This window comes from Protopterus annectens, chromosome 6.part0 (genome assembly GCF_019279795.1).
Source record: "Protopterus annectens isolate FY-2018-M chromosome 6.part0, PAN1.0, whole genome shotgun sequence".
In the NCBI taxonomy this organism is placed as follows: domain Eukaryota; kingdom Metazoa; phylum Chordata; order Ceratodontiformes; family Protopteridae; genus Protopterus; species Protopterus annectens.
Window position 1 is genome coordinate 1,327,947,986 of NC_056737.1, and position 24,803 is coordinate 1,327,972,788.

A 24,803-nucleotide genomic window follows, 5' to 3' on the forward strand; every position below is an offset into this window, starting at 1 on the left:
AGTTATTTACTTTCTGTAATCTTTCTTTCACTGATCTAAATAAGTCTATTCATCTCTATGAAATGAAGCAGTTCCTCTGTTACATAATTTTCTTTTAAACTGAAACCACATTCTTTGCTCTCCTGTTTCCTGTGGGCATGCTACAGAAAGTTCCAGAACATCTTCCTGTGACATATCCTCTTCAGATGTATCCTCCATCATCTGCTGCTCCTTTATAGAGGAACTCATTGGCTTATCACTCCACAACACTGCCTGCGTCAGAGGTGCCACATTTGTTTCCTGTTCTTTCCCCTTGCTCTGCAACTTCAAGTGAACTTTTGTTCCAGTTTCCTACAGAAGGCTCCAGATTATCATCCCGTGACAACTCTTCACATGCCTCCTGCTCCACCTGCTTCTCCTTAGTGTAGGAACTCAATGTTCCATCACACTTAACCGTGCAGGTAATCCACAACTTCAGTTTCTATTTCTTTAGCTTTTCTATTACTAATCCACTTTTCTGCTTCCCCCATGTTTTCTTATTTTCTGTACTGTGAAATTTTCCATATCCAGGTTCTTCTGCCTGTATTTCTCTTCAAACTTTTGGTGCATCATTTTGCTTTCTCTTTGCATAAATATTGCACCATATCATATTTACTTTTCTTTTCCGTGTCCATTCTTCTTCTTCAGAAGTCTCCCACTTTGTTTCTCCTTAATTTGGGGGCTCATTGTTGCATCATTCTGTGACATTACTAGTGCTGGATTTTCTATATTCAATCCTTCATTTTGCAGGTAATCCATAACTTCAGTTTCTATTTGTTTAACTTCTACCCTACTAATCCTCTATTCCAAATTTCCCCCTTTCTTTCCTTATTTTTAATTGTGAAATTTTCTATATCAGGGTGCCTTTGACTATATCTCTCTTCCAATATCTTCAGAGCTGCTTTTTTGTATTGATTACTTTGGCTTTCTCCTTTGCATAAATATTGCACTGTATCAGATAACTTGTTCTTTCCCATGTTCAAGTTTCTTTTTTATACCTTTCAAAATCTCTGGATTTTGTTCTTTATATTTTCACACATTCTCTGTCATTTCTTTCCAGGTGGCAAAGAGTTGTTTCTTCTCTGTAATCTTTCTCATGTATCAGTTGCATTAATGAATGAATGCAAATTTGCATTTAAAGCTTTTTTCCCCATAATCTTTGTTTTATTAACTAATACAGCGTGTGCATCAAAAGTTAATGACAATAGTAGCATTCAAGGTTAGAAATAACAAATTAAAACAAATAACTATATACACGCTTATTTACATAGGTGCCATTTACCTGAAACAATGCAATCTTACTAATGCTTCAACAGGAAAAGAAAAAGCAGGGGGAAAGAGCAGGATTTATAAATAGAGGGGAAGAAGTAATGTACCCTAAATACAGTCATTTAGTTCCACCAATATAAGTCGGTAATTAAGGAGATATAAAAAAGAAATGGAAAGATCTAGATTACGGTTACTAGAGGTTGAAGAATTATTGTAAGATATGATTGAGTAGTAAGTTCCAATAATCAATAAAATGTGAATATACTTTTTGACTAAACAATAAAAGTTTGTAAGGTATTTAATTGCCATTTGTCTAAACCCTTCCCATGTAACAGACGATCCATCTAACCTATTTAATGTAATACAGAGTTTGATTAAAATAAATAAGGTAATCAGAATATGGGTTTGCAATTTGGTCAGACCAGGTGGAGATGTGTAACATGGTAAACTATGTTATGCCTTGAAGCTTTTTACAGTTTTTCTTGGGCAAGTATTTTTCTTTCCTCTAAGTTTTCTAAAAGTTTCTGAATATCTTCTAACTGTAAATTCTGGGCTTCTTGCATAATATAACAGTACATAATTTCTTCCTTATCCTCGATAGCTCATTCTGTCATCTTTATGGCTCTTTTCTGTGGGCTACTACTTCCTTCTACAACCGGCGCGCGGGGGGGGGGGGGGTCGTCTCATTCCTGAGCTTGATCTAATTCTAGTGTAGGAATATTCTGTGTCCTGAGGATTTTACACTGCCATATTTCCAGTCCTGGCACCAGTGCATACACCAGAACTGGGCAATTTTTTTATCCTGGGATCTGTGTACCCAAATGTTTTTTTTTTTTTTTTACCTACCTCTCTCCGTGGTACAAAATACAGTCTATACATCACTACTGTCTTGGTGAGATTTTGTGAAAACAAGATCCACCACATGAAGGTACTTATGACTCAAGAATGAATTTAGCGCCAGCAATACCACTTGCTTTTCCTCACTGACTTCATCATCTGTTATGCATATGTGGTTATGTTTACAGAATTCTTGTAGATGATGGCAATTCTGCCTACCCGTTTAGTTGTCCTGCCAAACCTAATTATAGTGAAACCAGGTGGGGTAATTTCTAATTCAATTCTGAGGAAAGCTGATAAAATAAGCTTAGCTATATTCAAGAACTATCAGACAAAAAAAAAGAAAGAAATAACTTTCAAATATACTGCAGTCCTTTACAGAAAAAAAAAACTAAAACATTACCTGAGATGCTGTTGGGGGGAATGTTACACCCTCTTCTTTCAGGGACTTAATTGTAGCAGATATAAGACTGAACTGAGGGTCCTTTTGAAACTCTTCGGCCCACTCTGCCATTAAAGCCTTCAGTTTTTCACAAACCTTTGGATGAGCCTAAACATAACACACAATCCTATGAGCAAAACACTACTTGTAGCTATTAATAAAGGAGTTGGATTTTACTTATTGCTCGTGATTTTAGTGCTTTTCTTTTGTCTCTTTACTTGTAACATCAAACAGCAAACATACTACATGTATCTCTGAATTGGGTTAGCAGCATCAAATCTTAAAGTTTTCAACCAATGTAAAACCACCAATAAATGCACCATGTTAAAAAATACATTTAAAATGACAATGGGCAAAACTACCCATAAAACTAAAAATATTTATTACAATAAAATAGTGAGCAATCAACTTCACCCTTTATAACGTTTTGCATACTAAACTCTAATAAAGAATTTAAGCATCTTGGCTTACATATGGGACACCTTAAAAAGTACAGTTTTGTACCTACCATAAATGTAGATGTCCGAACTGGATAGCATCTGCAGTCATAACAGCTGGGTTGTCCTGTCGTCAGGCAGCCCGTCAGTCGGCCGGATTCCAAAGTCCGGGTCCGGCCTCGGCTGATGTCGCTCTTCACCCGACGTCATCTCTGTTGGTCTTCGGGTATAAAGGCATCAGCCGACGCCATTTTCCTCAGTGTTTCTTGCCCCAGATGCCAGAAGCCCTCTTGAAGGCTAAAAATTTTGGATAGATGCCAATGTTTCCAAAAGGATATAGGTAACACAAAAATAAGCATGTATGTACATATATACAAACAAATACACCATAAAAGACTCCCCCCCCATCAGCTAGCTATTAGGAGGGTAAAACACCCTAGGAGTACCTCAGAGGGGAAGGAGGGAGGGTAATCCTGACTGCAGATGCTATCCAGTTCGGACATCTACATTTATGGTAGGTACAAAACTGTACTATGTCCTTCATGGATGCATCTGCAGTCATAACAGCTGGGTAGAATACCATAGCCAACTAGGGGAGGAGGATAAAGGTAGATTATGGTGTGGTTAGGATCCCTTGCAGTACAGCAGTGGCAAACCCTGCTCGGGATCTGGAATATAGAGGCAAATTATAATGCTTGGCAAATGTATGCACGGAGGTCCAAGTAGCCGCCTCAATAATGTCTTTGGTAGCCACTCCTCGTAAGAAGGCTGCGGTAGTGGCTGTTGCCCTTGTAGAATGAGGTCTTATGTTCTGTGGAATTGGTTTTCCATGGAAGGAGTAACAGAATCGTATGCAATTTCCTATCCATTTGGAGATTGTCTGTTTGGAAATAGCTTTTCCCTCCTTCCTGTTGCATAGGCCACAAAAAGTTGGTCAGTCTTTCTGTTGCTTTTGGTTCTGTCCAAGTAGTAGCGTAGCTGTCTATGTACATCCAATGTATGTAGTATTCTTTCCCCTCTGTTTTGTGGGTTGGGAAAGAAGGTAGGTAGATGGATTGCCTGGTTTAAAGACACTCTGGATACCACCTTAGGCATAAATGTTGGATTAGTCCTCATGGACACTCTATCTTGGTGGAAGATTAGGAAGGGTTGCACTGCCATTAAGGCCTGTAGTTCTGAAACCCTCCTTGCTGAAGTAATTGCCAGTAGGAAAGCAGTTTTCCATGACAGGTGTTGTAGGTCTGCTGTTGCTGCTGGTTCAAAGGGTGATAGTGTCAACTTTTCTAGTACGAAGTTTAAGTCCCAAGCTGGCAATGGTGGTTTCCTTGGAGGTTTTACATTCTTGATTCCTCTGAGAAACTGCCTGAGCAAAGGGTGTGAAAAAACAGGTGGATCAAAGCTGTATTCTGCTGAAATAGCTGATGCATGTATCTTGATGGAGGAGTAGGACAGGCCTGAATGGAGAAGTTCGGCCAGATACTCCAGAATGTTAGGCATATCTATGTTTGACACATCTTTTCCTCTTTCAGAACTCCAAATGACAAACCTTTTCCATTTTCCAGCGTAGTTCCTTCTTGTTGAAGGTCTGCGTGCTTCAAGAATAATGTCTTTAACTCTTTGGGAAAGTTCTTGGTTAGCTGCTGCTATGTGATGTTCCATGCAGTCAGCTGTAAAGTTTTTAGGTTTGGATGTATGGTGCTGTAGTTGTTCTGAGTTGGCATCAAAGGCATCAGGGGTATTGGCCACATATTGTTTCGAGACAAGCTCCTCAGCAGTGGGTACCAGTGTTTTCTTGGCCAGTTTGGCGCTATCAGGATTATCCTTGGATGTTCTTCCTTGATCTTTAGTAGTACTTTGTGTATCAAGGGAAGAGGTGGGAATGCATATGCTGTTAGGCCTTTCCAGCTGAAGGAGAGCGAATCCACTTTCCATGCTAGTGGGTGGAATGTCCTTGTGCAGAATTTTTTGAGCTGTTGATTGTGAGGTGATGCGAATAGATCTATCTGAGGCATTCCCCATTTCTTTGAGATGGTCTTGAAGATGTCCGGGTGCAGGTGCCATTCGTGGGCATCTGATGTGGTTCTGCTTAATATGTCTGCTAGAGTATTTTGCTTTCCTGGTACAAATATTGCCTGTAGCTGGATGTTGTAGCTGAGTGCCAGGGTCCACAGCTCCAAAGTCATTCTGCATAGGGGGTATGAATGAGTGCCTCCCTGTTTGTTGATGTACCACATGACTGTGGTGTTGTCTGTCCTTATCATCAACTGGCCCTCTTTGAGAAATGGTCTGAACTTTTGGATTGCCAGTTTTACGGCCAGCATTTCTTTTAGGTTGATGTGCAGGCGAAGTTGATCCTGAGTCCACAATCCTTGCACGCATTTGTCCAGCATATGGGCCCCCCATCCTAGGTCTGAAGCGTCTGTTGTGATGCTCTGGCTTGCTTGACATCTGCGAAAAGGAAGGCCTGGGTTGGACTGGCATGCCTGGGCCCACCATAGGAACTCCTGTTTTAAGCATGGAATTAGTGGGATTTCTGTTTCTAGACTGTGTCTGTGTTGGGACCATAAATTCCTTAGGTACCACTGTAGTTTTCTCATATGTAATCTGGCAAATGGGACCAAGATTATGCATGATGCCATGAAACCCAAGGCCTGCAGTACCTTTCTTGCTGTTAACTTGCTCAGTTTTGTTAGTGCCAAGAAGTAAAGAGGGAGTTCTTTTTGTTTTTCTGTAGTTAGGAATGCCATTTGCCTTACTGTGTCCAATTCCGCTCCCAAGAATGTCCTTGTTTGGGATGGTATCAGCCTTGACTTTTGTAAATTGACTGTGTATCCCAGTGCTTGTAGCAAGTAAATGACCCTTCGTAAATCTGTTGTCAACTTGCTTTTGTTGTCCCCTTGTAGCAGGCAGTCGTCCAGGTATGGGTAAATTTGAATTCCCTGTAGTCTGCAATGTGCGATTACTGATGCCAGGCATTTTGTGAATACTCTGGGCAGTAGATAAGCCAAAAGGCAATGCTGAGAATTGATAGTGCTCTGATCCTGCAAGAAATCTGAGGTATCTTCTGCAGATTGGTCGAATGGGGACGTGCAGGTATGCCTCCTTGAGATCTAGAGTTACCAGCCAACACTCCTTGCCCAGCATGGGAAGAAGTTGCTGTAGGGTCAGCATTTTGAATTTTGGGACAATGATGTATGTATTCAAGGTAGACAGGTCGAGAATTGGTCTCCAACTTTTTTCCTTTCTTGGAACTAGGAATAGTCTGGAGTAGAACCCCTTTCCTTGCTCTGCTGTTGGCACTTTTTCCACAGCTCTCATGTTTGCTAACTCCATTATCTGTTGTAAAGCCTCTGTTTTTTGATTTGGAGGTAGATTTGGCATTCCTCTTTTGACTGGTAAAGTGTGGAAATGGAATCAGTAACCTTGATCTATGGTTTGTAAAATCCACTTGTCTTTTGTTATGTGGTGCCAGTTCTTTGAAAATAAGGTTAACTTTCCGCCTAGAGGAGCTGCTATTTGTTCCCTGGTAGGCGGATTTAGGATTAAGTCACTGTTGGTGTGTTGATGTAGTGGCAGTGGTTGTGTCTGTTCCTCTGTTGTTACCTTGCCACTGTCGTCCTCTGTAGGCACCTCCTCTGGATTGGTTTCTGCCTCTGGGACGTCTATTCCTGCCCCTTTGAAATCTTGTGGAGTCAGGAAAGGACCAATTTTTGGCAGGCCAGTTCCTGCTAAACCTAGGGGGTTGAACCTGCAGGAAATCTTTAACAGTTTGAACTGATTTTGCCTTTTCTTCCATTTTCTTCATAACCTGCTGGGCAGGTGCACCAAACAAACTTGTCTTATCCATAGGAGCATCTAGCAACTTAGCTTTAACATGATCCGGTAGAGCTTGCTCCTTTAGCCATGCATGCCTTCTAATTACTGTGCCAGTCATGGCTGATCTAAATGAAGCCTCCAGTGCATCATAGCCACATTTTAAGGAATGGTTACTAACCTGTTGTATGTTATTTACCATTTCTAATACATATTTCTTGTCAAGAGATTCATCAGTGGTTAGCTTTTTAGTTAACTGATCAAGCATAAACTCTTGGTATTGTATCATGTGGAACTGACAGTTTAAAGCTCTAGCTGAGAGAGTAGCTGAAGTGTAAACCTTTTTACCCCATCTATCTAATGACCTTGCTTCCCTTTCAGAAGGAATAGGGTTTTTAGCTATGGTAGCGGCTACTGCCTTGGGACCCTGGGAAATAGTTTCGGGGTCTGCAAGTGGAGCCTTGTAAAGGTGGTGATGGGTATCTGGTACCCTGTAAAATCTGTCTGGTTTGGCAGGGGCTGGGGGTAATGAATCTGGAGCAGAGCAGACATCGTTGAAAGCATCATCTACCACAGAGAGAACAGGAGGTATAGCTAAGGGCCTGTGCTGTGGAAGGTGCAGAAAGGTTCTAAGTCTTTTTCTGGAATCTGAAAAATCTTGTTGCTGCCATTGGAACTGCTCCCGCATGGCATGTAAGGTTTCCCCAAAGGAGAATTCTTCTGGAGGGGAAGCAGCTGGAATGGATTCTTCAGCATCAGAATCTTCAAAATTGGAGAAAGGGGCCTCTGGCTGATCAGTTATGTCTGATTCATCAGCAGAATCATCAGAGGACACTGGCTCAGGGGCTCTGCCCTAGGTCTCTTCTCTGGGGCTGAGAGGCCCTGTCAGGGTGAGATTGAGATCCTCTAATTAATGAAATTAAATCTTCTGCCAAAGTAAGCATTTGAGAACTAGAAGAGGGCCTAGTTGAGGGTGGTTTAACAGGCACTGTTTTCTTAGTCTTGGCTGCTTTAGCCCTGGCGAAGGCCTTAATGGACATGGCTGCTGGAGGCCTAGCAGCACCACGTGCTGGGGTAGAGACATCCAAGGGAATGGTATCTGATAAGTCAGTGGCAGCCACCGTAGTGGATAAAATTTCTGAGGCCAATTCAGGAGTTGTAGCAGGGGCCTCAGCTGTGGAGATAGATTCGGCTGTACCTTGATCAGTTTTCTCGGTTTCGGCCGAAACCGAGACACTCGCGGTTTGCTTAAGCATGGTTTCGGCCGAAACCACGGACCGCGAGTGTCGGTCTTTTTCTTTGCGTTTTTTGGCAGAAAGTGTTGTCGGAGGATCCGACGACATAACGTACGCAAAGTCAGAACCGAAAAACTGTTCTGCAAACTCCGACCGACGCCTAAGCGTTCGTCGGTTGAAAGAAGCGCAGGCTGAACAGGCTGCAACGTCGTGGGCTGGGCCTAAACAAGGCAGACAGTAAGAATGGAAATCTTTATGAGGTATTTGTTTCCCACAGGTTAAACAATTATTAACTTTTTCTGACATCGGCTGAGGCAAGAAAGAGTCCCCAACGGGGTACTTAGCTTTAGAAGTCTTCGAAGTAGTATTCGGTAGAAGTAATCTCTGGATCCGACCGACCGGCACTTGCGAACCGCTTCTGCTTCGGGTGCCACGCAGCAAGAAAGACTGAGGAAAATGGCGTCGGCTGATGCCTTTATACCCGAAGACCAACAGAGATGACGTCGGGTGAAGAGCGACATCAGCCGAGGCCGGACCCGGACTTTGGAATCCGGCCGACTGACGGGCTGCCTGACGACAGGACAACCCAGCTGTTATGACTGCAGATGCATCCATGAAGGACATCAGGGAATACACAGTAACATACACAATGCTGTTGCAGTTTCGCATTTCTTACTCAGAATATATGAACTGCTTTGCTTTGATACTGTGTTTTTATTACCTAGCTGACGTGATAGCTTTAAAATTTCATATTTATCAGAACCATTTGTAACTAAGGAAAAAATTCCGTGGACCATGCTTTTCCACTTCTGGGGAAAGAAGCACTGCAAAAGAACACCAAGAAAGAGGATCCCTCTCAGTGGCTGCTTCAGTGCCATGATACACAAAGTAACCTTCTGCTTCAGTCTTTCATGGGCCAGGTAGGTTACTATCCCTGTATTTAAATGTGAGCTAATCCACAGCTTCCAAACTTCACATAAAAGGCTGCATTTCTGTTGGGAACCCAGTGAGAAGAAACAGTTCAATAAGAATACTCACCATAAAGTACAGCTGTGTGCAAGTACTGTTACCACAAACAAAGTGACATACTTCAGTAATGGCAGATATGGATGAGCAGGTACATCCCAGTCAACAATCATTAATAAGGCCAGAAGGATTTGGGTAGTCAAGTATCTAAAACTTCCAGAGACTACTAGCCCCCCTCCTCCATTATCCATAATGCTCTGCATACAAGCTTCATCTCCGGATCACCTTTAGGCCACTCTAAGGCACTGTAGAAACAACAACAAAATAATATGAAATCTTTTACTAAATGCTAATAAAACCAAGTTATTGCTGTTCTTCCCAACCCATCGCTCCCCTCAGGTCACCTTCAGAATCACATCCAACAATGGTACCATAATATCCCCTGATAGCCACACCAAACTACTTGGGGTACTAATTCACAATAGCCTGAAATTTGACCTTCATGTTAACCAAATAATTAAAAAAAAAAACAATAAAAACTGGGCTCACTATACAGAAACAAAGCCTTCTTAACCCCTTTGGCCAGAACCAACACAGCATGCACCCACCTACTTTCCATTCTCCTGTATGCCTCCCCCATTCTCACTAACCCCTCTTAAACCTAACTAAATAAATTAACTGTCTGCTACAACCACATCGCTAGACTCGCTACAGGGGCTACCCATCGCACACATCACTGTCAAAACCTAAAACTACTAAAATGGCTTGAGTTCCCCAACCTACTACTTTACAATCAGCTTACAATGGCCCATAGAATACTCAACCAACCAGAGTTCCGGGTATACAATCCTTAATTACCCCATACATCAGTACCAGACCACTGAGATCTATTGATAAATTAATGGTAAAAACCTCTAAATCCTGCAATCACGCCGGTGACTCAGTGTTCTCCAATTACACAGCAAAAATTTGGAACTCACTTCCTCCTGACTTAACCCTTGAACCCTAACAAAATTTAAGATCGCAGCAAAAAATTATTTCACCAACCACTGGATACGTTCCTGCTCTAGCCCAGGTTAATCTCCCTCCTCAGGCTACCTCTCTATTACCCTCATCGCTTTATATTTTTCTCTTCCTCATTTCTTCTGGCATTTCTACTCGATTATATTGCTCCCTACATCTTACTACCCAAACTTACCCCCTAATTTTCTCTCAGCTTATTATCTCCTTCAATCTTTCTTTGTATTAATTGTTATCTGAACTGTTGGTATTATATTTTTAACTGTATTTGTTAAATTATTCTTGTACTTCTGGAGCTTTTTTCCCCGGATCTCCATTGAAAATGGATATGTATCCATTTGGACTTTCCTGGTTAACAAATGTAAAACAAAACAAAATAAAATAAATAAATCTCTAGACCTCATCCACCTTGAAACACAGGGATGAAACACGGTTATCTTGACAAGTGTGAACTTCCTCATTCAGATCATTACAGTATGCACATCATTTTCATAACAAAGGTAACTAGTTTCATTCTCATCAACAAGCAGGGTAGAGTCCGAAGCTCTTATTCTGAATGGTCCTCCTCATGACAGCATATCCCTAATAACTGTTGCACTAAAAGAAAACTAGTGCCTGCAAAAGTATTTTCTCAAGTCCATGTAGCTGCTGTACAAATATCAGAGAATGCATTCCTAAAAAAGGTTTGAATGATCCACTGGTCTGGGCAGGGTGAACCCTGGCACTACATGCAATGACTTACTAATTTTTGTGTAGTAAAATCTGATAGAATCTGTCAACCACCTTAACAAAGTGACTTAGGAAACTCTGGAGCCCAGTTCAGTTTTCAAAAAAACAAAACAAACCAAACAGCAATCCTGAGTAATATATTTAGTTATGTCTAGGTAAAAATCTGAATTACTTGGAAACATCCATACACTGCAACAAACATTTTGTCTGTTAGAATGACATGGGAAGAAAATGGATTACTGGACTGGTTAACAGTAGACTCAGTAGTTACCTCAGGCATAAATGGGTTTTGTCCACAAGAAAACTAGCCTTACAGAAGAAAAAATAAAGGGGGTTAACACACACCACACACACGGCTTCTAGTTCAGGGATTTTTCTGGCAGACATAACGGTCACCAGAAAGTGTACTTTTCCAAGGAGAGTATATCCAATCTGCCATAGCAGGAGCTTCAACTTCTCCAATACAAAATACAAACTCCAAGTAGGAGCAAGACCCTTGCCTGGAAGACAAATGAGAATATTACCTCTGAGAAATGACTTGAAGGGATGCCAAAGGAGGAGAGTTAGCACCCTGGTGAAAACTTGAAATAGTTGCCAGGCACGCAGATGGAGGAATAAACTACAGTCAAAGAACTATGACAGACAGGTCAATACGGCCATCATGGAATAACTAAAATGTACTAAACTACTGGATGCAGCCCATGAACAGAAGAATATCCATTTACTTCTTGCCAGATGGGTGATTTAGAAAGGTTCTGATGGGCCTCAGACATGCAAGCTATTCCAGAGGACATGGCATAAGAGAGGAAGGCCAATATGGGATTATGTGAATGGTTTTGGACCTACTCAATTTGCCTTTCTGAATAAACATTGGAATTAGAAGAAAATGGTGGTAGATCCGGGGGCCATTTATGGACAAGTTCATCTCTATGACATACTCCAGAATAAGGAATAAGGGAAAAGTAGCAGCTGCATTTGGCAGCAGTCAAGGATGCAAACAGGTCATAGCAAGAGTTCCCTGGGTAATAAGTGGTTCTAAACTACTGACTGGCTCACAAACCACTCATGAGGTAACGGAAAATGATAACCAAGACTGTCTACTAAAGAACTAGCTTACTTACAAATGAGGCTAGGTTGTTGTTGTGTCTTTTGGCTTTTCTAGGGGTATCAGAAGATAATTCACACCCACAGCCTATTCCCGTATGCTCATGGCTTCAACAGAGACGATAAAGTACAGTTGTGTACACTTACCATAAATATAGATGTTCGACTGTATTCACTGTTGCAGTCATCACACCTGGGATATCTGCCTGCAGGTAGCCCTCAGTTGGCCCGAATACCAGAGTCGTGGGATTTCTGCGTCAGTTGCTGTCACCTCTTCCATGACGTCAGGTCGTCAGGGGTATAAAACATGCAGCTAATGCCATTACATCAGTTTTTCTTGTCCCAGATGTCAGGAGCCCCCAAAATAGGAAGCTATTACTTGGTGTGGAACACCTCCAGTAAAAAGTAAATACATCTGCTATAAAAGATGGCCATAATGAGGATAGGTAGAAAGGATATAGAAAGCCAGGGGGCTGGAGGGAGGGAAAAGTACAGTTTTGTACCTACCATAAATGTAGATGTTCGAGTGCTAATACAGCTGCAGTAATCACAGATGGGTTCTCTGCCGTCAGGCAGTCCCTCGGTCGGCCGAATTCCAAAGTCTTGGTCCGGCGTCGGTTGTTGTCGCTTTCTTCCCTGACGTCAGAGCGGCCAAGGTATACAAAACACAGCCGACGCCATATTCTTCAGTCTTTCTTGCCCCAGATGTCAGGTGCCCCCATTAGGAAGGCAATACATAAATTATATATATATATATATATATATATATATATATATATATATATATGTAGATATATATATATATATATATATACATGCAATGCAATATAATTAAACATCAGTAGGTGTAAGCAAATATACCATAGAAGGATAACCCCATCAGGTTGAATGAAGAGGGGTTAGACCCTAGGCCTTTACCAAGAGGGGAAGGAGGGAGGGAAACCTGTACTGCAGCTGTATTAGCACTCGAACATCTACATTTATGGTAGGTACAAAACTGTACTATGTTCATCGTGCATACAGCTGCAGTAATCACAGATGGGTAGAATCCCAAAGCTACGCACAGGGTGGTAGGCACTAGGTGGAACTGGGATGAGCTAGAATGCCCTGCAGCACAGCAGTGGCAAAGCCTGCTCTAGATTTGGAATATAAAGGCAGGTGGTAGTGTTTTGTGAAGGTATGCACAGAACTCCAAGTGGCTGCCTCCAAAATATCTTTGGTAAGAACTCCTCTGAGGAAGGCTGTAGAGGTAGCTGTGGCTCTGGTGGAGTGGGATCTGATGCCTGTAGGGACAGCTTTTCCATGATAGGAGTAACAAAAACGTATGCAGTGGCCTATCCATTTAGAAATAGTCTGTTTGGTAACTGGTTTCCCTTGAGTTACTACAGCATAGGACACAAAAAGTTGTTCTGATTTCCTGAAAGACTTTGTTCTGTCCAGATAGTAACGTAGCTGCCTATGGATGTCTAAGGAGTGTAGCAGCCTTTCCCCCTTGTTTTGAGGATTGGGGTAAAAGGTAGGTAAATGTATGGCTTGATTTAAAGCTACCCTGGATACCACTTTAGGCATAAAAGACGGGTTGGTTCTAAGGGAAACCCTGTCCTGATGGAAGATGAAAAAGGGCTGCACCGCCATGAGGGCTTGTAATTCCGAAACCCTACGAGCTGAGGTAATGGCCAGAAGAAAAGCTGTTTTCCAGAACAAATATTGCAAATCTGTTGAAGCAGCTGGTTCAAAAGGAGGCAAGGTTAATTTTTCTAGAATGTAATTAAGATCCCAAGCTGGCACTGGTTGTTTCCTTGGTGGTCTTATATTCTTAGCCCCTCTGAGGAACTGTCTTAAGAGTGGGTGAGAGAATAAGGGTGGATCCGTGTTGAATTCTGCAGAAATGGCTGAGGCATGGATTTTAATGGAGGAGAATGAAAGTCCACTGTTCAGCAGCTCAGCTAGATACTGTAGTATCTGAGGCAAATTCAATTTTTTAGGGTCCTGGCCTTTTTTCTCATTCCAGTGGCAAAAACGTTTCCATTTCGCGGAGTAAGCCTTTCTAGTAGATGGCCTTCTGGCCTCCAAAATGACATCCTGCACCTCTTTGGGGAGTAGGTTCTGTTGTGGTGTTAAGGAATCTTCCATGCTGCGAGATTGAGTGTTTTCAGCTGACTGTGGAGAGTTTTGAAGTTGTGCTGAGTCAGCAGAAGAGGCATTAGAGGTAGGGGCCAGGGAGGAGTATGTGTTAGGCTCCTCAGGAGTGGGTACCAGTGTTGTCTAGGCCAGTCTGGAGCAATCAGTATCATCTTCGGTCTGTCTGCTCTTGCTTTCAGGAGCACCTTGGGCAGGAGGGGCAGAGGTGGGAAAGCGTAAACTGTCCATGCTGTCCAACTGAATGAAAGGGCGTCCACTCTCCAGGCCTTTGGGTGAAAGGTCCTTGAACAAAACTTTTCCAATTGATAATTCCTGTGGGAGGCAAAGAGATCTATGTCTGGCCTCCCCCACGCTTGGATTATCCTTGTAAACACTTGAGGATGCAATTTCCATTTGTGTGGATCTGTCATATTTCTGCTTAGATCGTCTGCCAGTGTGTTTTCCAATCCTGGCAAATATTGTGCTTGAAGTTCGATTTGCCATTCCAGAGCCAAGTTCCAAAGTGCCATGGCTAGTCTGCACAGGGGGTATGAATGAGTCCCTCCTTGCTTGTTTATGTACCACATTACTGTGGTGTTGTCTGTTATTATCAATAATTGTCCTGGATGCAGGAAGTCCTTGAAAGCTGTAATTGCATTTATCACTGCTAGCATTTCTTTTTGATTGATGTGAAGGTGCTTTTCCTTTTGGGACCATTTGCCCTGAATGCACCTGTCTGTCATGTGCGCCCCCCATGCGTAATCTGAGGCGTCTGTTGTGATGACTTGTTTTGCTTGAGACTTGCAGAATGGGAGACCTGTGTTTGTTTGACATGCTTGGGCCCACCATAGAAATTCCTTTTGTAAAAATGGAATTATTGGTATTACTGTTTCCAAACTGTGGCTGTGTTCAGACCATAAGTTTTTTAGGTACCATTGTAGGTTCCTCATATGCAACTTTGCACATGGGATCAAAAGAATGCAAGATGCCATGAAACCCAGAGCCTGCAGGATTTTCCTTGCAGTAAGCCTGGTACAATTTGCTAGTATTTTGAAGTACTGAGTTAGTTGCCCCTGTTTTTCTGGTGTAAGATAGGCCATCTGGGTGTTTGTGTCCAAGTTGGCACCCAGGAAGATGGTGTTAGCCTGGATTTCTCTTTGTTGATTGTGTATCCCAGAGAATTCAGTAACCGTGTTGCATAAGCCAGATGTTCCAGAAGTATGTGCTTGCTGTCCGCTTGGATCAGGCAATCGTCCAAATAAGGGTAGATATGTATCCCTTGAAGTCTGCAGTAGGCAATTACTGATGCCAGGCATTTTGTGAATACTCTGGGCGCAGTAGATAAGCCAAAGGGCAATGCAGAGAATTGATAGTGGATTGAACCTGCAAGAAATCTGAGGTATCTTCTGCAACTTTGTCTGATTGGGACATGCAGGTATGCCTCCTTGAGGTCCAATGTTATCAGCCAAAACTCCTTGCCCAGCATGGGAAGAAGCTGCTGTAATGTGAGCATCTTGAATTTTGGTACGAGTAAGAATGTGTTTAGGATGGATAAATTCAAAATGGGTCTCCAGTCGGTTCCTTTCCTTGGTACCAGAAATAGTCTGGAATAAAAACCTTGACCTTGTTCGTGAATAGGTACCTCTTGAATAGCTTTCATGGCTACAAGCTTTGAAATTTGTAGTTGTGCCTCTGCCCTTTGATTGTGTGGCAGGTTTGGCATGCCTCTCATTTTTGGAAGAGTGTGGAAATGAAATCTGTAGCCTCGGTTTATAACGTCCAGGATCCATTTGTCTGTTGTGACAATATGCCAATTTCTTGAAAATAATGCTAGCTTTCCTCCCAAGGGTGCTGCTAGCTGAGACTTGCTTGGCATGGAAAGTAGAAAGTCATTGGGTTTGTTTTCTGTATTGTTGTGCACTTTCTTCGCCACCTCTTGGTGCTGGAGTTTGCCATTGCCTGCCTCTGTATGATCCCTGTGATTGTCCTCTGCCCCTCGAGCGCCTGTATCTACCTCTTTGGGGCTTGGACCAGTTTTTTGAAGGCCAATTTCTGCTAAAACGTGGAGGTTGAACCTGTAAAAGGGCTTTGACAGTTTGCATAGATTTGGCTTTTTCTTCCATTTTTCGTAATATCTCCTCAGCATTAGTACCAAATAGCACATCCTTTTGTAAAGGAGCATCTAATAGCTTAACTTTCACATGATCAGGCAAGCTTTGTTCCCTAAGCCATGCATGTCTAAGAATGACAGATCCTGTAACTGCAGCTCTACTTGAGTCCTCTAGAGCATCATAGCCACATTGTAAGGTGTGTTTATCCACTTGTTCTGCACTATGCATCATATCCTGCAACTCCTTCAAATCTGGTTGTTCAGGTTGAGACATTTTATTTCTTAATTGTGATAACAGAAACTGCTGACATTTAAGCATATGAAACTGACAGTTTAAGGCTCTCATGGCTAGGGTGGCCGAGGTATATACCTTTTTTCCCCACCTTTCCAAGGATCTTGACTCTCTTTCAGATGGTAGTGGGTTCTTAGCAGTAGAAGCCTCAACTCCCTTGGGACCTTGAGAAATGGTTTCAGGGTCAGCATTATGGCTTTTGTAAAGAAATTGGTGAGAGTTAGGGACTCTGTAGTACCTATCAGGCTTGACTGGGGCAGGAGGCAGGGAATCCGGACTAAGGCAAGCCTCCGAATAAACATCATCAAGAATGTCCAATACAGGGGGTATCGCCAGAGGTCTATGTTGAGGTAACAAAAGAAATTCTCTAAGTCTTTTCTTGGATTCAGAAAAGTCTTGGCCTTCCCAATGGAAGTCTTCCCTCAATGTGTGTAAGGTTTCCCCAAAGGAAAAATCCTCAGGAGGGGATACAGAAGGAATGGACTACTCTGCATCAGAGTCTTCAAAAGGGGAGTATGAGTGTTCCTCTACATCAGAATGTTCTGAAACAATGGAGCCCTGATCAGAAAAGGGAGCATCTTCCTCAACCCTGGGTCTCTTGTCTGGAGGGGGTTGGGAACCCCTGATAAGGGTAATTAAATCCTCAGTCATTTGAAGCATCTGTTTTTTAGGCATGGGGCCTGGGGATGGGCCCTGTGCAGCAGGCCTCCTGGGATGCCTGGCTGATTTGGACTTAGTGAAGGCCTTAATAGAAAAGGAAGAAGAGGGTCTAAAGACCCCATGGGTGGATGTGGATCTGTCCACACTAGGAGGCTCAACACTCACAGAGGCTTCGGTAGTAGTAGTCTGGGTATGGGCCGAGGTACCTGCGGTCTCGGTTACAGAAGACCCCGCCAAAGAGGTGTCGACGGTAGTCAGGGACTGCATAGGCGTCTCGCTGAGAACCGGACCACGTGGAGCCTGTTTTGGCGTGGTGTCGGTTGGGACCGCGGACCTCGCGTGTCGGTCCTTTTCCTTGCGTTTTTTGGACAAAACGGTAGTCGGAGTCTCCGACGACATTTTATAATCAAAGGATGTACCAAAATAATGTTGGGCGAACTCCGCCCGACGCTTAATAGTGCGCTTATTGAAAGTAGCGCAAAAGCGACAGCCCGAGACGTCGTGATCTGGGCCTAAACAAGGTATGCAGAGGGAATGGAAATCCTTATGCGGTATTTGCTTCCCACAAGAAATACAATTGTTAACTTTTTCTGACATCGGTCTGAGGCAAGAAAAGTTTCCCCAATGGGGTACTTAGCTTTAATGAAGACTTCGGTTTCCAATTTTTCGTAAATTCAGGAGCTGGCCGACCGGCACTTGCGAACTGCTTCTGCTTCGGGCACCGAGCGGCAAAAAAGACTGAAGAATATGGCGTCAGCTGTGTCTTATATACCCTGGCCGCTCTGACGTCAGGGAAGAAAGCGACAACAACTGACGCCGGACCAAGACTTTGGAATTCGGCTGACCGAGGGACCGCCTGACGGCAGAGAACCCATCTGTGATTACTGCAGCTGTATGCACGATGAACATCCAGGACTGCAACAGTGAATACACTTGAACCATCTACATTTATGGTAAGTGTACACAACTGTACTATGTTCTTTGTGTTTCACTGTTGCAGTCATCACACTTCGGTTGATTCCCAAAGCTGAGAAAGGGTGGAAGCAGTCAAGACGTGTTAGGGCTGGCTAGCAGACCTTGTAACACTGCTGTAGCAAATCCAGCTCTGGATTTAAAAAAAAAAAAAAAGTAAGTGGTAATGCTTGGTGAAGGTGTGTAGAGAACTCCAGGATGCAGATTCCAGGACGTCCCTGGTAGGGACTCCCCTGAGAAATGCTGTAGAGGTTGAAGTAGTTCTAGTGGAATGCGTTCTGAAACCCAGAGGGGTACGTTTTCCATGGTACTTGTAGCAGAAATGGATGCAGTGTGCTATCCATTTGGAAATGGTTTGCTTTGAAATGGCCTTGGCCCTCTGCCCCTGTAGCAAAGCTGACTAGCAGCTGGTCAGATTTTCTGAAAGGCTTAGTCCTGTCAAGGTAGAACCTGAGCTGTATGTACACATCCAAGGAGTGCAGGATCCTTCCCCCTTTATTCTGAGGATTAGGTAAAAAGGTTGGCAAATGGACGGACTGGTTTAAAGCCACACTGGATACCACTTTGGGCATAAAGGAAGGGTTAGTTCTGAGGGGAACCCTGTCAGCATGGAAAATAATGAAGGGCTCCACCACCGTTAGTGGCTGGAACTCAGACACACTTCTTGCTAAAGTAATAGCTAGAAGTAAGGCCATTTTCCAAGAGAGGAATTTTAACTCTGCTGAAGCAGCAGCTTCAAAGGGGGTTAAAGTTTGAGCTTCTCCAGTACAAAGTTAAGGTCCCAGGTTGGGGTGGGAGCTCTCCTAGAGGGCTTTAAATTGTTAGCTCCTCTCAGGAACTGTTTTGATGAGAGGGTGAGAAAAGAGTGGAGGCTCAGTACTATAATGAGCTGAGATGGCAGAGGCATGAATCTTAAGGGATGAGAAGGATAGGCCTCTGTGGAGCAGCTATGCTAGGTAATCGAGGATTTGATGCAAGTTGGGCACAGCTGTGTCCTTCCCTTGAGACTGACTCCAAGAACAATATCTTTTTCACTTTTCAGCATAGGAATTCCTAGTACTAGGCCTTCTAGCCTCAAGGATGACATCCAGCACCTGTTTGCTGAGGGATGCTGGTGGTGCAATTAGGGAATAAGCCAGGCTGCAAGGTTTAGGGTTTGCAGCTGTTGATGCAAAATCTGTCCCTCCTGCTGAGACAGCAGGGAAGGTGTGTGATGTAGGTGCCAGGGTGGCACTGCTGTCAGACTGCACAGAAATGGGTACCAGTGCTGGTGTGGTCAGTCTGGTGCAATAAGGATTGCCCTTGGCTTGTCCTGTTTGATCTTGAGTTGTACTTTTGAGAGGAGGGCAGAGGAGGAAAGGCATACATTGAGAGGTTTTCCCATGTAAAGGATAGGGCGTCCACCTTCCAGGCTCTGCTGTGAAGGTTCCTGGTGCAACATTTGCTCAATTGGTGGTTGGGGGGGGGGGGGGGGGCAAAAAGGTCCTCCTCCGGTGTTCCCCACCTCTGGGTTAGAAGTTTGAATGAGTTGGGTTCCAGTTTCCACTCATGAGGGTCCAGTAGATTTCTGCTTAAGTTGTCTGCCAGTGAATTTTGCTTGCCTGGCAGGAATTGAGCTTGTAGGTGCACTTGGATGCTCAGGGCTGTGTTCCACAGAGCCATGGCTAACCTGCAGAGTGGGCAAGAATGAGTTCCGCCCTGCTTGTTTATGTACGACATAACTGTGGTGTTGTCAGTCTTTATTAGGAGTTGTCCTGGAAGAATAGGGTATTTGAAGACTGTCAGAGCATTCTGTACAGCTAGCATCTCTTTTTGATTGATATGCAGGGGAATTTGTTCTAGGCTCCATTTGCCTTGAATGCATTTGCCTGCCATGTAAGCCCCCCATGCAAAGTCTGATGCGTCTGTTGTCAGGGTTTGGATGGCGAGGGGTTGAGTGAAAGGAAGTCCCTTGTTGTGGTTGCATGCTTCTGCCCACCAAAGGAACTCTGCCCTTAGTCACGGTATGATGGGAATCACTGTTTCCAGGTCCTGAGAATGCCGACACCAGAGATTTTTTAAGTACCACTGAAGTTTCCTCATATGCAGTCTTGCATATGGAATTAGCAGAATGCATGAGGCCATGAACATTAGGGTTTGTAGTATTTCCCTTGCAGACAGCTGGGTTCTGTTGGCCATTAGTTTGAAATAGTCAAATGGACCTGTTTTTCTGGAGTGAGGAATGCCATCTGGGAAGATGTGTTCAAGCTTGCTCCCAGGAATACAATTTGTTGGCTGGGCACCACTTGTGATTTCTTTTCATTGATGGTGTATCCCAGTGAAGTTAGAAGTCCTTTTACAAATGCCAGGTGCTAAAGTAGCAATTCCTGACTGTCCGCCTGAATCAGGCAATCGTCCAAGGATGGGCAGATTTGAATATTTCTCTGTCTGCAGTATGCAATGGCTGGAGCCAGGCATTTTGTGAATATTCTGGGCACAGTAGATAAGCCAAAGGGAAGTGCAGTGAACTAATAGTGCACAGTGCATGGAGTCTGCCCTGAAACGTAGATATTTCCTGCAAGACTCCCTTATGGGGATATACAGATAGGCTTCTTTTAAGTGTAGGGTGACTAAGCAGGCATCCTTGGCTAGCATAGGAAGAAGCTGTTGCAGTGTAAGCATTTTGAATTTTGGGACCACCAGAAAGGTGTTGAGAATTGAGAGATCCAGGATAGGGCGCCAAGAGCCCTCTTTTCTGGGCACCAGGAACAGTCTGGAGTAGAAACCCAGTCCCCTTTGTTCTACTGGAACAGGTTGAATAGCCCAGATATGGAGAAGGGAAAGTACTTGCTTTTGAGCCTCTGCCCACTGGTTTGGAGGAAGGTCTGGCAACCCACTTGGAGTTGGCAGTGAGTGGAAGTAGAATCTGTATCCCTGGGATACAATGTTTAGAACCTATCTGTCCTGAGTAATGGACATACAGTTTTTTGCATGAAGGGCAAGTTTTCGTCCTAGGGGTGCAAGTACTTGGTCATGGGCTGGGAAGGATAATTGGAAAGTCATTGTGAACTTTTTCCATATGGGGATGGCTTACCATTCCCTGGTTTTGAGGTGGAAACACTCCATTGTTTAGATCTCTGCATTCCCTGAGACTGCAGTCTGGGTGGTCTGTTCCCCCTGGGTTTGAACTGAGAAGGCCTGAGAGGGACTGGAAAGGACCAGTTTTTTGAAGGCCAATGCCTAATGAATCTAGGTGGCTGCACCTGTAAGAAATCTTTGACGGTTTGCATAGATTTAGCTTTTTCTTCCATCTTTTTAAGAACTTCTGCTTTTTTTGTGCCAAACAAACTTTAATGGAGCATCTAGTAATTTTGCTTTGACATGGACAGGCAAGGCTTGTTCCTTTAGCCAAGCATGCCTTCTCAGTACAGACCCAGTGACAGCAGCCCTGCAAGATGCTTCTAAGGCATCAAAGTCACACTGCAAAGTACGTTTACTAACTTGGTTTGCAGAACTCTTGTAAATCTTTATTTTCTGCACAATCTGGAAGTAACACCATGTTTTGTTTAATTAGTTCCATAACATGTTGCTGGTACTTCCACATGTGAAACTGGCAATTCAAAGCCCTGATGGCAAGAGTTGCAGAGGTATATACCTTCTTACCCCATCTGTCTAAAGCTCTAGAGTCCTTGTCTGAAGGGGTAGGATTTTTGGCTGTAGTAGCCTTAATGCCTTTAGGTCCCTGGGAAATGGTATCTGGATCTGCAGTAGGATTCTTAGAGAGAAATTTGTGAGAGTCACTCTGTAGTACTCGTCAGGTTTTCTAGGAGCTGGTGGTAAAGTGTCAGGAGTAAGACTGGACTCCAAGAAGACATCATCTACAATATCCAGGACAGGGGGTATAGCTAGAGGCCTGTGCTGAGGCAAATCTAAAAATTCCCTGAGTCTCTTTTTGGACTGAGGGTAGTCTTGGCATTCCTAGTGGAAATGCTTTCTTATGGTATGCAAGATTTCACCAAAAGAAAAATCCTCTGGAGGGGAGGCAGAGGGAATGGATTCCTCTGCATCTGAGTCCTCATAGCTAGATAAGGGTATGTCCTGGTAATCAGAAGGATCAGGAGTCATCAGACTCTTGGTCTGTAGAATCAAGAGTATCAATTCTTTGTCTTTTGGCAGGGGAAGGCGGACTTCCCCTAATTAGAGTAATAAGGTCTTCAGCCATTCTAAGCATTTGTTTTTGTGGCCTGGGAGCTTGAGCATGCGCTTTGGACGTCTGTTTTCTAAGCGTAGTGCGAACTCTGGGCCTGAGAAACTCGGTAGTTTTAGTGGGAAATGAAGTTGTCCGTTTAATATGAATATTGGTAGGTCGAATACACCCTCAGAAGCCGGTGCCTGCACAGCGGCTCTGCACCCATCCAAGGTAGAGACATCCGCAGGTTCCATAGTCGAAGCATCTCGAAGCATCTCGTGGCATACTGGACTCCGAATGGGTCTCAGCAGAGGCCTGCGAATCTGAAGAACCGGGCATCAGGGGCTGCAAATGTGCCTCACTGAGTACCGGCGGACTGGCGACTAACTTAGCGGAAGCATCTTCGGCAGTTTTTAACCTACGCTGCCTCTGTCTTTGCACTTTTTCGTAAGATCGGTAGTCGGATGGCTTACTGAAGCCATTTTGGAATACGGAGAACGAGAGCGAAAGAATTTAGTGACAAAAATACCCCGATGATTGCTTTCCATAGGCAAGACAATTGTTAATTTTTTTCTGACATCAGTTGGAGCAAGAAAAAAAGAATCCCCAGTGGGGTACTCAGCTTTAGAAGACTTCAGGTCTGAAACTCGAAAAAATGAAAATTTCAGGTCGCGACCGGCACTTGCGAACTGCTTTTGCTTCTGGCTCCTTCTCGGCAAGAAAGACTGATGTAATGGCATCAGATGCATGTATTATACCCCATGCCGACCGGATGTCATGGAAGAGGCGACATCAACCGATGCAGAGAAATCCCAACACTCTGGTATTCGGGCCGACTGGTTATCTGCCTGCAGGTAGCCCTCAAAGTGTGATGACTGCAACAGTGAAACACGAAGAACATGTGGGAGTTCCTCCCTGCTTATTCAAGTACCAGACCATTGTCATGTTGTCAATGTTGACAGTAATTGCTGTCTAGGAAACTGGGTCCTCAAACACTCATTTCCAGAGCACTGCTGTGCATAACATTCTCCATCTGCTGCACACACCAGGTGTTAGTGGGGATGATAACAATAAGGGGGGAGATTAGAAAGGGACTGCCCAGAAATAGGTTTGTTAGGTCCATCTATCATGTCAAGTGGATCTTGCATGGCTGGATAACTTTACTTTTAGAGGACAATGGGTCTGTGAGATGACCCCACTGAATATTTAGAGTCCACTGCGGTACCCTAATGTAATGCTTGGCACTAGAGACTATATAAATAGGTGCACCTTCATGACCAAGGCCTCAAGACAGATAAATGGGAAATTAATGTGCATGATGATTTAGTTTACAGTGTCATGAAGAGGAAGGATGCTGTTGTACAGTACAAAGGCCCTGCAGGATACAGTGCCCAGCATGCATTTGATGAATATGAGCATCTGAGCAGGCTCCATCTGGGACTTTGTAGTAATTCCCAAAGAATGGAAAAAAACTGAACAGAGACCCCATCACTAAAATTAGACTCTTAGAAGTCATTTATCTATTGTCAAAATATGCTGACCCGTTGCAGTCTTTTTCACTGCAACAACAGACATTTATTTAATTAATATCCTGGAGGCTGAGGAAAGCGCTATTGGCACTTCCGGGAACTGGTAGTGGCTGGCTGCCAGCTAGAAATGCAGAAGACTTTTTAGCAATATTTTTCATTTCTTTTTTCTTTATTATGTTCTTTTTCACTCTGCTTGGTGAGCATCAAGGTTCTCCAGATGGACTAATGCCTGTCTGTGACTTCATTTTTTTTTTGCCTGCAGGACGATGAAGGCAAGAGCCGTCTAGAAGGGCCATCATTCACTCAGTCATAAGGTCTGCTTATGTCCTCGTGAAGGCATCTAAATGGTGTAACCCCAACCCCTGGCCAAATGTATGTGTGGGGGTGTATGCTACCTGCATCACCATGAGGAGGCTTTCAAGGCTTTACTGGAAAAGAAAGCTAGATAAAAACCTTCTATTTAAGGGGTAAAATAAAACATTTCAAGGCTTTACTGGGAAAACTGAATAAGACTTTGGTAAAGATTAGTTTATTTTTGCTTTCTTGCATTTTGTATTGCTCCACTGTCTTCTATTTTGTATTTTGCAATTTATTTTTGTTATACTGTATTCTACTTGTATTCTGCTTCTGACTGCATATTTAAACTAGGAAAGAGATTAAGTTTTCCACACCCTTCTATCCTGGTGCAGTTGTGTTGCTGCCTCTTGTGTTAATTTGCCCACATTTCTTCTTCCCTCTAATTTTTCCTCATTGGCTACTGTCAATAAGCATAAAATTATCATTATATGAAATAAACCCCTTCAACAATTTAAATTTGTCGGCCATAGAACCAGAATACAAAGTGTCCACCTCTTCCAATCTATCTTGCTCTTTCAAAATTCATGGTTCTCCACTTAGATAGCTAAAGATTAAGTTACTCCCTCTTTCATATCTAACTGCTTGGTGCACACTGCAGCTCTTAGGATATTAACTCATTTTTCCATCTTACCTTTAAAATTTTCAACATCTACTCCAAGATCGCCAGTTACTGGAGAGCCCACATTCTGCCTCTCAGTATTCATCTTATAATTAGCGCTTCTGT

The 24,803-nt window shown here is 43.4% G+C and overlaps 1 protein-coding gene across 1 annotated transcript in view; it reads right to left on the minus strand.

Moving 5' to 3' along the window:
• Positions 1–24,803, minus strand: part of STAM2 (signal transducing adaptor molecule 2) — a gene marked incomplete in the record, with an annotated part of 1,442,819 nt that overhangs the window by 899,620 nt on the left and 518,396 nt on the right. Inside the window, 1 exon segment of the mRNA XM_044074901.1 lies at positions 2,528–2,674. Within this exon segment, the coding sequence (XP_043930836.1) occupies positions 2,528–2,674 (147 nt within the window).